This window comes from Alligator sinensis, unplaced genomic scaffold (genome assembly GCF_000455745.1).
Source record: "Alligator sinensis unplaced genomic scaffold, ASM45574v1 scaffold803_1, whole genome shotgun sequence".
Taxonomy (NCBI): Eukaryota; Metazoa; Chordata; order Crocodylia; family Alligatoridae; genus Alligator; species Alligator sinensis.
This window is the reverse complement of record NW_005842886.1, coordinates 542,997-555,124: the sequence shown is the minus strand read 5'-3', so window position 1 is coordinate 555,124 and position 12,128 is coordinate 542,997. Positions and strand designations below refer to the sequence as shown.

Sequence of the window (12,128 nt, the reverse complement as noted above, 5' to 3'; positions counted from 1 at the left end):
AGGGAAATTAAAGCATGATCACATGCTTCCCCCATGGCCAGCAGAATGCCTGTCAAAACCTGAGGACATAGTGGATTTGAAATGAGGAGGTACAAGGACAGTAGAGGACATGCTCCAGAGTAATTCACATGGGTTTTATATACCAATTTAAAAATTGTTCTGCAATCAGGAACAGAGACATAAGCCCTTATTACAGGGTAGTTCATATCAGTGACAGCAGTCCCTTGATACAAGAATAACAATCTTCCAATAAATAGGGAAGTCCCTTGTGAGTCCACAGATGATTGAGGAGGCTGATCCAAGATCCTCATGTCCAACCACAGATATGGCTGGGGGGGCACAGTGACTGCCTGTAGGCAGCAATGTAGGCATCGGCAGAAAACTCCTCTGGGCAGTCAGTTCAGAGCTGGTATCATAGTACCAGCTCTGAACTGACTGCCCAGAGGAGTTTTCCATCTATTGGCCCCTCTGTGAAATCCTATGAAATATGAACTTTCATTTCTACCCAGGAGAACTTTTATAATATTTTCTCCAATGCCTGATGAAGGGTGTTTGTGCCTGAAAACTTGCAATTAAAGACATTTTTTGCAACAATCTTGTTGGGCTAATAAAAGATATCATCTCTACTACCAGTCCTGATTGCCAAAATGCTACAGGCACTTTAGAGTGGCTCTTCGAGCTGCTCTAATTAAAGCACCCTCGCCCACCCCCAGAGCTCATGTAAAGACGCCTAATTAAGCCTTTGCTCCCACATAGATTCCTTTGCAGGATCCTGGTCTCACAAAGGAACAGTAAAAAGAAAGAAATTCAAATATTTATTTCCAGCCACTTTTGACCCAGAGGATCAGTAAAGTCCAAAGTCTGGAGATCACTGAAAAAGTAAATAGAGCCTGTATCTTCTGATCAAAAAATAATGCATGTATTTGGTGTTTGGATCTGATGTGGGTATTATTTTCCTAGCTGCAGAACACAACTAAACCTGACAGAATTCTAAATCCACCTTAGCTAGCAGAAAAGAACAGCATTATTCTGCAGTTTTCAGGGTGTTTTTAAACATTTGCCTTCCCTCTCTAGAGGAGTCATCACCTGAGTGTCTGTGGGAAACTGTTTTTCAATCGCTTTGCATTAACTCAGATAACATATACAATTGCCTTGTCATTGATCAGGAGGCACCTTCAGTAAATTGTCAGTCTCAGGGGAAATTAGTATGAAATAAACTAAGGTATGACTTAACAGCACACTGGTATTCTGCACTAACACCCTTTGATGGCACTCTAAGGAGTTACAGCTGGGAAGCTCATGCATCCCAAGTGCACATCCTAGCTCGCTATACTTTACCTTCTGAGCGTCACCAACCCTGAATACCAGATCTCTATTTTTCAAGAAACCATTTTAGTCCTATTAGCTGTATATGTGAATTGGAGCTGGTCATTCATAAACATGGAGCCAAATTTAGAGATGAATCTACCACATCAGCCACTCTGTGGTAAATGCTTATTTGCCTGTTACCCTGCATTAAGTGAAAGCTAAACCATGGTTGTTTGGCCTCAGAGGTAAATGTCCACAGTTTAGCTTTCACTTACCACAAGGTAAAAGGAGGCAGTCAGATAGTTATTGCAGACCAAGTAGTGAGGAGCAATAAGCTTGCCCCCTTGAATTCTCTATACCTTGTTTGTTTGTCCATATCCCATGCTGGGGCAATTTATATCATCCTCCACACAGACACACAAACCAGTGGGTGCAATAGACCAATTTATCTATCCCCCTGGCCCTAATGACACAGATGCACTTCTCTTACAGCCACTTGCCAAAGGTACCTTAATCCCCGTTTTTGCACACGTTCTCTGAATTTGTTGTGCTGAGCCTAGGTTGTCTGAGCCAATGTCTTGCATGAATTGAGTAATGTTTGGAGAGTCAGAACAACAGTTAACCAAAAGCTGCAAGAATGCAATGGTGTCACTCTGGCTTTGGCTCACACTTTCCACCAGCACCTTGGCATGGAGTTAAAGTAGTTTAGAAGCCCTTACATTCACTCACACCTGAGTGAATGGATAGATGTAGATTGAACGTGTAATGTAAGGGATATGTCTTACACCAACCTACTACATATGACCTCTGAATTTGACCCCCTGGCCATGATTCTGAAATCTTTAAGGAAGTATAACGTTAATGAAAATCAATGTCAATTTGGCAACTGTAAGGTCTATAGAATTAAGCGACATATTTTTTGTTCTATTCCTCTAGTGTCTTACCTTTAGAGGACTCTTTACAGCTGTCCAAGAGGATGAAACCCCCAGACACCTTTTCAGCTCTGGTGGCACATTGTTTATCTCCACCACCTGTATGGGCACAGAGATCATGGGGTGGGTTTCGTATCCAGTGTCAAACAGGGACGTAAGAGTATCTTCCTCAATGCTATGCTTATCACCTCCCTGCAATAATAAGTCAAGTGCACAGTTAAGAAAGCCGCAGGAGACTGCTACATGCATCAGAGCAGAACCAGTTGTGGGGACTGTCAGCAGGCATCATTTTGAAATTTATTCTGTTCAGTTCCTCTTTTCTTTCCTAGTTGTAAGCATTTGAGGACTATTCCAAAGGTCACTATGTCATGTGCTGTAATGGTCTGATGTAGGAAATTGCACACAATGTTACCCAGCCCCTCTCACCCTGCTCCCCCCGCGACTATCACGTTAATGCTAAACTAAGATATGAGCCTATATTTAGTGTTTGAATCAACATATGATGCAGTGATTTCATTGTAAGTGACCATGGGGTCCGATATTCTGTAACTTCCAGGCTGTTATTTTATTTCTAAACAGGTCTCTAAAGGCCATTGCTGCTCTGCCTTGACTGGGTAGCGGGAATCTGACAGAGTAGTGCTATAGAGCAGTGTAGCACATCCCAAGGCATCCTCTCAAGGCCAGGGGCAGGGTGGAATGAGGATAGCACAAATGTGCTTGCTCTTTAGCCTTTCTGAGTTTGTAGGGTCAGCTTCAGGGGTAAAGGCTGAGTGAAAATGGATGATGCAGTCACAAAAGTAAGACTTTATACATGGTATTATGCAATCACCTCTTTATGCACTACACAAAAAAACATAAATCAGGACAAAAATTATTTCTTGAAATAAAATTAAAGTGTTATAGTAGATGTTTGATGTTTAGTATATGATATTTTATCTATAATTTGTTAAAATGGTATCTTCTGAAAAATGTTATGTGTGTGGCCCTTGACAGCTCACCAAAACTCATTAAGTAGCCTGCCAGCCGAAATAATTGCCCACCCCTGTTTTATAGGATATGGAGACACAATAAAGCAGATCTTCAATCTCTCCCAAAGTGCCATTGACCTGACAGCTACTTTGCAGAAGAGGTGGATATTTCCTTAGTCTACAGGAATATGCAGGTAGTATAAAACCTCCTGTTTGGCATAGAGAGTGTTTAGGCAGGGTAGGGCTATAGCACAGTGGTGCTCAAACTTTTTGGCCAGCAAGCTGGATGGGCAGTGGCCAATCCCTCCACGGGCTGGATCCAGTGGGTAGGCCTGATCTGGTGCCTGGGATGGGTATGGCAGGGCACCATCTGGCCATGCAGAGTGGGGAGAGGGGCAGCTCAGCCCTGATGCAGCTATGTGGGGGAAGTGGGTTTGGCCTGGCCCCAACCCAGCCCCACAGGGGGAGGGGATATGACCTGGCCTCAAACCAGCTGTGCAGGAGAAAGGGGCATGGCCTGGCTCCAGCCTGGCTGGGCAGATGGAAGGGAGCATGGCTTGGCCCCGCAGGGGGTGAGGGAGAAGGGCAGAAGAAGATGCAATGGGCTGGCCCCGCAGGGAGATGGGGGCACAACTGCACAGAGGGAAGTGTGCATGGTCCAGTCCCCATCTGGCCATGGGGGGGGAGGGGGGGGGGAGGGTTGTGGCCTGGCTCTGACCCACCCCATGGTGTTTAGGATTTTGGTAGTAGAGAGCAGTGACAGTACTGCTGCTGGTCTCCCACCACCAACTTTCCAGACCCGTGAGGAGTCCTGTGGGCTGCAGGCCAAGGCTCCATGGGCCACATTTGGCCCATTGGCTGGATGTTGAGCACCCCCGACCTAGACTATGTTGTACAAAAACTATCAGAATATTGCTAGAGCTGTCAACTCAATGTCAGTCAAAACTAAACAGACTTTACTCCAACATGAGGCAGTTTAATCCAATAAATATTCCCTCTCCCTTGCTCCCATGCCTCTCTCAGGCAAGCACTCAAGTAAACAGAGTTGGCAGGATTACAGGATAAACTGAGCTGTGGTTTGCTTTGCACTTTTATTCGCCCAGTTACAAAACTTTTGTACTGTTAGACTAGGAAAGCTTAGCTTTTTCAAGAGCAGGGGGATGTCTCATGTTAGGCAATGAAAGCCATACTTAGACTGGGATTTTTAAGCCCACCTAGAGGAGTTAGCCTGTCAGCTCCCAGTAAAAGTTAACAGGAGTTGAGGACCAAGGCAAATGTGAGGATCCCACTAAAAGCATCCAAATCAGTAGTCTATATTTTAGAAATTATGACTACCTCCATCTCCTGCTGGCAGATGTGGAGACTGTGGGCATTCAGCACATTTAAAGACACAAGTAGGATGGGGCTGCCTGAGTTTAGGAATGCAAGTCTGAACTTCTTGAGAATATCATTTAGACTACTGGGACTAGGGGGGAGGTGATTTATTTCCAACTCACCAAAGAAGATGCCCAATCACAAAACTCCTTGGTTACTTGCTTTACATTCTCATCCAGGGGAGGAACATATTGCAGCCTGGCTGCATTCTCTCTTGCTGTTGTCTTTTTCTTGGAAAACCATATGTATGGATTCTTGTCTTTGGATTCTTTGCTTCTGGAGAAATAGATGAGACACCATATTTCAGCATCTGAAAATGCCTCCTAGCAAAATAAAGATAATCTTGTGGTTTCAGACAGGAGCAGTTTGGACACTTGTAGCACCCTTTGCTCCCCAACTTGCAAATTCAGGCTTCCTTCCATAGGGGACAAGAAACTACTGCTCTCTCTGCATGGTCATTATATTATAGAGCTAGCTGGCCTCAACAGATCTACAGCACAGTGGTTTTTATGAGTTGGTCTTTGTGGTCTGTTCTGACCATTCAACACAGATCTGAGCCAAAGTCCACTGAAGTTAGTGGGAGTCTACCCAATGACTTGAAATGCTTGGGATGAGGCCCATGAAGACTTATGTGCTGATAGCCTGAAAAGCCTCCTGAGCATGTCTAGTCAGATGACCTGGGCAGAAAACTTTCCTATCTGCTGAGCTGGCTCCCCTGATTAGCTAGACCCCAGTTACTGGAAAGTTTGATGTTTCCCCAAGTCGTTCTGAAAGTGAACTAGGGTTGAATCTGGAAGATGCCCAACCACAGGAACATCACAGGCATCTCTCTGATCCCTGTTCAAAGGAGACACTCAACTGACACCAGGCCCAGCAGCTGGAGGTAGAGTCAAGCATCCCTTGGTGCTGCTCACTGTCCTGCCCAGTACTCACGGTGCTGATGACTTGGGGGCTGGGATAGTTTCTTTCCTTTGCCCATCCTTCAACGGGGACTTCTCTTTCTGAAGACCATGACTTTCCTGTCCATGATCTCTATACCCAGGTTCAAAACTCAAGCACATCTTGGGGTCCAGGACAGCTACAACCTCTTGAAAAATCTAGGACCAAACAAGAAGAGAACACTTGTTCCAAATCACCTCACCAGGGCCTTTCCTCCAGAGGCTACATAGAAAGCAATGTTATAGACAAAGACTCTTGTATCCGCATAAGCAGAACCATTAGTTAGGCCCACTCTGTAGCCCTGGCCTCTCTCTCAACAGATCTATGCTTCCCTATTTATTCCCCAAACTCTCCTGACATGTGGGTCAACTTACTTTCACCGTTTTAATGCAATCAAAACAGCAAACTCCACCCTAGCAAATTCCTCCTCAGCTTCTGCGCTGCTTTACAAAATGAACTTAACTTGTGATCCTCATGCTTCTCAGTGTAAGGCTGGGGCTCTACCCTGCTACCATGGCCCCTGGCTGTTGCCACTACTGCTCCTGTCAGGCTACCCACACTTCCCACCACCCCACCTCCCCTCTGGGTAGAGCCATGGCCTGAGAGAAGTGGCGGTGGTGGCCAGGCCACAGGAGCAAAGTAAAACTGCTGCCTGGTGGTGGGAGGAGGTAAGGGCAGCGTGCCCACCCCAGTCCGTTACTCCTTGTGCTGCTGGAGGCACAGTTGGTGCAGGGGTCCTGGTGACAGTGGCAGCAGCGAGTCTCACCACCTCGCTCTGTCCTCCCACTTGCTGGGCCACAGAGGTGGCTCCTGCCTGTGCTGGTCCATCCAGGTTGCAGCCTCATGTCTGTACAAATCTGGTGGGGGGGCACATGTCCCCCCATGCCTCCCTGAAAAATTGTCTGTGCCTCCTCCATACCCCTGATGCATTGTCTATGCCCCCCACCCCACCCCTACCTTATAGACTTACTTACAGGGAGCTGCAGGAGGTGTTCACACTACCTGGCTGCCATGTGCATGTGTGCACACACACATGCATGTGGTGCCCCCTGCCTGATTGCTCTCCTCCCACTCCTCCTGGCTCCAAGCAACCCCTTGCAGGCTGGAACTTTGCCAGCCTGCAAGGGAAAACCTGTGGTTTCCCGCATTTTTCTCCTTTAAAGGAGAAAATCTTTTTTTTCCGCAGAAAACCTGTATCCTGGTTTATTAGTATTCACAGTGTTACCAGATGGTGAAGCACAAGGGGAATCTATTTTTTCAAAAATGCGTGCAAAATATGATCCACTTCTAAAGTTTATTCACAACCCGTTCATATATTCTTGCAACCCAGTTTTGGGTCGCAACCCACAGGTTAAGAAACGTTAATCTAGACCAACTCCCTACTAAATAGAACCTAGATTAGTTTGCCCTGGAGATTGTAAGCAAACTGTATACACATAAAAGCCCAAAGGAGATAAGAAGAGAGGGATTATTTCTCCATTCAAAGAGGAACAAGTACAAGACAGCCAGACAGGCTCTGTGGAGGATCTGAAGTACTTTAGATCTGCCAAGGTCTTCATGTGAATGTGGGGAACCCCTGAAAAATTAAGTATGTCTGTAAGCTGTTGATTCTTTTCATATATATTTTCTCTCAAAGAAATAGTGCAAAAACAGTGCTTGGCTTTAAGCAAGCTGGGAGGTTATTGAATAACTCTTTACTGCTGAGAGAACACAGAACTGGATTCAGACCTGCTGAGGTGATCACAGCTGGAGTCTACAGTGTTACAGTGCTAGCCAATCTGTCTGTAACATCTGACAGATAGGGAAAATGAAGCACAGAAGAGTTAAAGTCACAGAAGTGATGTGTCCATAGTCATCTAGAACTCATCCCACTGAAATAGGTGACAGCTAGAAGCATGAGACATAAAGTTGTCCACAAAGAACAATTAAAGGAGTTTCAGGTGTGGGTGCCTTAGGGCATTAGTCACCAGGGTACTTTGCAATTTTCAACATAAAGAGATGCATTCATTGTTATGAAACAGCTAGCTGTATTGGGTATCATGCTCAGTAATGCAACATAAACCATTTGAACTCATCCAGCACGCTAGCATTTGGAGGAGCCCATTTTCTTATAACCATCTCATATATCATATGCAGATGGGACCGTGGGGATGGGCATTCTGCCTGACCACAAATAGGGTGTAATTTCTTAAATTGTTAGCAGGGTTTCTCAGAAGCTTGTTCATGATTATGATCTGTTCAAAGTTTTCCTTGGGCTCCAGATGAGTCAGATATTGCAGGTTCATTATATGAAATAATGTTGCCTGAAAAAATGCTATGAAAAAAGTTGGGTTCTGGACTACTTTTATACTTCAGACTTGCAAAATTAGATACTAATCTCAAGGAAGAATAGCAATAAACACTGTGGCCTTTACCTTTGGGGAGACACTTCCTTTAAGATGAGGGTAGAGCACCAGCGGGTCCTGACTTGAGCAGTGTTCTGCCTGTGCAACATAATCCCTTCTGTATTTCTGCAATGGATTGAGCTTGCATGGGTGTTTATTAAATGGTTTCCTGGCCTTCTGCTGGGCCATAGATGAAGCTTGAGGTGTGTCTTTATGGAGAATAACTGGGAAAGGCCCCTTTGTGCCACGGATAATAATGTTGTCAGATGGAGGAGGGAAACCATTTCTGAAGTCATCCAAGCCACTTTTCAAAAATCTCCAATGCTGGCTGTTCAAGGAATCTGAGAACTTCAGTTTATTGTTGTATTCTTGAAAGCACTTTGAAGGCAATTTCTCTTTGTACCTGAAAGCAAACACTTCTGCTTAGGGATTAAGGTAACAGGGCTAAGCTATAACAAAGCAGGCTAGAGTCTATATTATCTACCCAGCTCAGTCAGGACCTCACCATTTCATCCTATTCCCTTTCCATGATGGAGACCCCGAAAATACACCAACAGACAGAGTTTTTGTTCTGCTAAGATCACAGTGATGTGCTTGTGTTATTGCAGTGGACTGTCTTAAAATACAGACTATTAATAGTCCATAAAGCTGGCCTGCTTGTTAGAGGAGATTAATGCCACTGAGTCCAGGAATGATTAATGCCAGAGAAGATTAATGCCACTCTGGGAAGCTGTGGCTGCTTAGCACTTCAAAAAATCAAGCCCACTATGCATTGGGTAAGTCATTTGATATTAAAATAATATCGACTCTGAACCAAATTCACCCTAGCCATAAACAGGTATGATACCAATGGAGTCCATAGAGCCATGCCCACATAAGCAAGCTGTGAATTTGGTTCAAGGTATATTGCTAAAAATAGACACAAGCCCTATTGCTTTCCCACTGCAGACCAAGGATGAAATGATCCTCTCATCTGAGACTCCCCCACACATCATTTCTCTCAGTGGCCTGTGGGAAATTAGATATTGCATTTAGAGGCAGACTACAGATAAGGTGAGGAGCTTTAATGGAAGTGAACTATTGATCCTGCCTGTACATAGAAAACCCAAAGGTTTCTGACAAGAAGATCTCGCTCTTCCTCTCAGGATCATTCTGATCACCAAATCTGCATCAGGCAGGAATTTTCCCCTAGGTCAAACTGGCAAAAGCTGTGGTGGAAGGAAGATTTGCTTTTCTTTGTAGTGTGGGGCATGGTCTTCTTCCTGAGATCCTTTAAGCATATATTAACTACTTCCCTAACATTGTAGTGGAAGGACACTGATGAGGCCTCCATCTCCCTGCTTTTACCTAAGGTAATCTTTAGGAATGGTGGGCCAAAATAGTGCTACTTGTCCTCTGGCAAGCTAGCACTTCCAACCCAGCCACCACTGCCACTGCTGCCACACATGCAAATTCCTCCCCCCATCACTGCAGAAGGGCCCCATGCCCAAATCACTACTGATGTTTGGGCTTCATGGGCCTGATAAACCACTCTGCAGAAGTGGACGTGGAAATGTTAGGAAATTTTAGATAAAATTTCCTGTGAATGCAGAGGAGTAAACTGGAGGACCCTGTAGGCCCCTTCTAGTCATATGTTCTTATGTAAATAAACTGTAAGTTTAGATATACATTTAGTGCCCAGATGTTCAATTCTCATTAGACGCTAATTCTGATATCCTTGTGGATATTTTTTTAGCAGGCGGGCCAAATATTAAATGGCTTTAGAACAGCGTTATCAACCTTTTTAGAGTCAAAGTACCTCTCCTTAGACTTGAGGCATCCCTACGTGACTTTTGTGAATTAAATGGCACCCCATTTTAAAAACTGATTGATTTATTACAGTGCTTACATCCTTGCAGGGACCAGGCAGTAGGGATGGGGGACTGGCCAGGCAGGGGGACTTGAATCTGCTCCTATCTGCTTATCTCCTCACACCTGAAGCCCCAGCACCTTGGTTGAGAATCACTGCCCTAGAGACTACCATTGCCCCAGGTTGTGTCTTACAGATGGATCCACAGATACCTACTGGTGCCTCAGACTGGCTTCCAACCACTAAATGCAATCACTACATGCCTGGTGAGTCAAACTCACGTATTTTGTGTATCCTAATGGTTGAGCTCCTGCCTTCTTAGTGGGTTGCAACCTTTTGAAAACAGTTTTAAATGGGGAAAAAAGCATTTCCCTGTTTTTAAACTTAAACACATATTATGTATCAGATAAGCAGATGCTGGCAAAGTACAAAGATGCCATCTAGATCATGACAAGGTCATGCCTGGTTAAGGATGGTTAGATCTATTCCATGCATGATCCGTACATATTCGCCAGTTAGGATCCTCTCCATAATAAGCAGATAAAGGATTTTCTAACATAGTGGTACTCAACCTTTTAGCTCCACAGGCCGGATGGAAAGTGCTTGGTCTCTCTATGGGCTGGATCCAGCCAGCGAGTCCAATCTGGTGCATGGAGCAGGCATGGCAGGGCCTGATCCAGACGCACAGGTGTAGGGGATGGGGTGTGGCTCAACCCTGATCCAGCAGTGTGAAGGAGGGTGGGGGTGTGACCTGGTTTGAGTCAGCTGTGATCCAGCCAAGTGGAGAGAAGGGGGCATGGCTTGGTCCCAACCCAGCCATATGGGGCTTGGGGATTTGGCAGAGGGGGAGGGGTGACTGCTCTTCCCCACATCTAAATATCGAACCTGTGGGAAACCCTGTGGGCTAGATGCCCAGGGGACTGAGAGTCACATTTGGCCCACAGGCCAGGGGTTGAGCACCCCTGCTTTAACAGATCCTGGATAATGATTGGGTTACTCAAATGTCCATGGTGCCACGTGGACAGGACTGGGATGAATGTTGCTAATTGCGCTTAGCTGGTGGTTTGACCTCTTGGCACTGATGTTTGCTGCCTGCTCAAATCAGCTCTGCTGTGTGCATGAGGCCATCAGAGTAGTGCCTGCAGAAGGAAAGCTTCAATCTAGACGCTGGCCACATCTACAAAAGTGGCGACCTGAGCAGTTGTTACTCTGCAGTAATTTAGTACTTGCATAACCAAGTACTAAATGACTACATGGTAACTGGCATTACTGTGCAGGAGCGTCTCTGCATGGTTTTTTTCTGACACTACTGCACAGTAGCAACGAGCTACTGCACAGTACAGGCAGTCCTCAGACTTACGACACAATTGGTTCCTGAAAACCACATCTTAAGTCAAAATGTTGTAACTTGGAACCGATTTTTCCCGTAGGAAACAATGTTATAAATGGGGGATTGGTTCCTGAACCAAGGCTCAATACCTTAAAAATAACCCAGAATTTTTTACTCAATCTATTATAGATGAGCAATATATCTACATTAATGTATTTATATTGTAAATAGCAATTGTATTGATTTGGGAGGACTTCTTTGAGGTGACTTTCCTGGACTTTTTGAAGGGTTCTTGGCTGGAGTCTTTCCAGGAGTCTTGGCTGCAGGTTTTTCTAAAGTCATGTCTGCTTTTTTAAAGAAAGTGTCCAAGGAAGATTGGACAGATGTTCTCCAGGGAGATGGGGGACACAGTGAACTTGTTTGCTGGTGTGGTGTGGTGTTGGATCAAGCGTTGTAAAGTTGAAACTGATGTCAGAAAGTTGAAACAGGGTGTCAATTTATAAATGTTGTAAGGGCGCAACATTGTGACTCGAAATGCTGTAAGTCAAGGACTGCCTGTCACTCGTTGCTACTGAGCAATAACATCTCGTGTAGACACAGCCACTCAATGTGACTTTGCCAAAAGAATAGGCACCACTGACCAATGAACATATATGACACATGACCCTCCCTGCTTATAACCCCTCTTTTCTTCCATCCACTCTACTCACCATGGGGCTGAGCCCATCCCCGCAAGCAAGGGGTAGCTGCTGCTGCTGCAGGTTATTGAAGGAATAAGACGATCATGTCGCTCCTCACAGTGAGACAGTACAGTGGGGCTCTTGCCTCCACGCTCTGGCTCCAGCCACGCCAAGGTCTGTGTGGATATAGGGAATGCTCTGGTTGCTAGGCAACCATAGCCAGGTGTGGGTTGAGAGATCTAGGCCAATTACCTCTGGACCAGGCTTGGGATGATCTCTCTACTGCACCCCAATTGCCTCTGCCTCGTCTATTGGCTCAGCAGGGCGACCACCCTTTTAGAATGTAAAGGCAGGACACATGCCC

At 45.4% G+C, this 12,128-nt stretch overlaps 1 protein-coding gene across 1 annotated transcript in view; it reads right to left on the bottom strand.

Moving 5' to 3' along the window:
* Nucleotides 1-11,811, bottom strand: part of LOC102375820 (protein FAM47E) — a 34,152-nt gene extending 22,341 nt beyond the window's left edge. Inside the window, exons 1-5 of the mRNA XM_014525811.2 lie at nt 11,795-11,811; nt 7,936-8,308; nt 5,516-5,679; nt 4,705-4,858; nt 2,253-2,432 (exon numbers count right to left, since the gene is read on the bottom strand). Coding sequence (XP_014381297.2) covers nt 2,253-2,432; nt 4,705-4,858; nt 5,516-5,679; nt 7,936-8,308; nt 11,795-11,811 — 888 coding nt within the window. The remainder of the gene's footprint in view (nt 1-2,252; nt 2,433-4,704; nt 4,859-5,515; nt 5,680-7,935; nt 8,309-11,794) is intronic.
* Nucleotides 11,812-12,128: the final 317 nt, after the last annotated feature.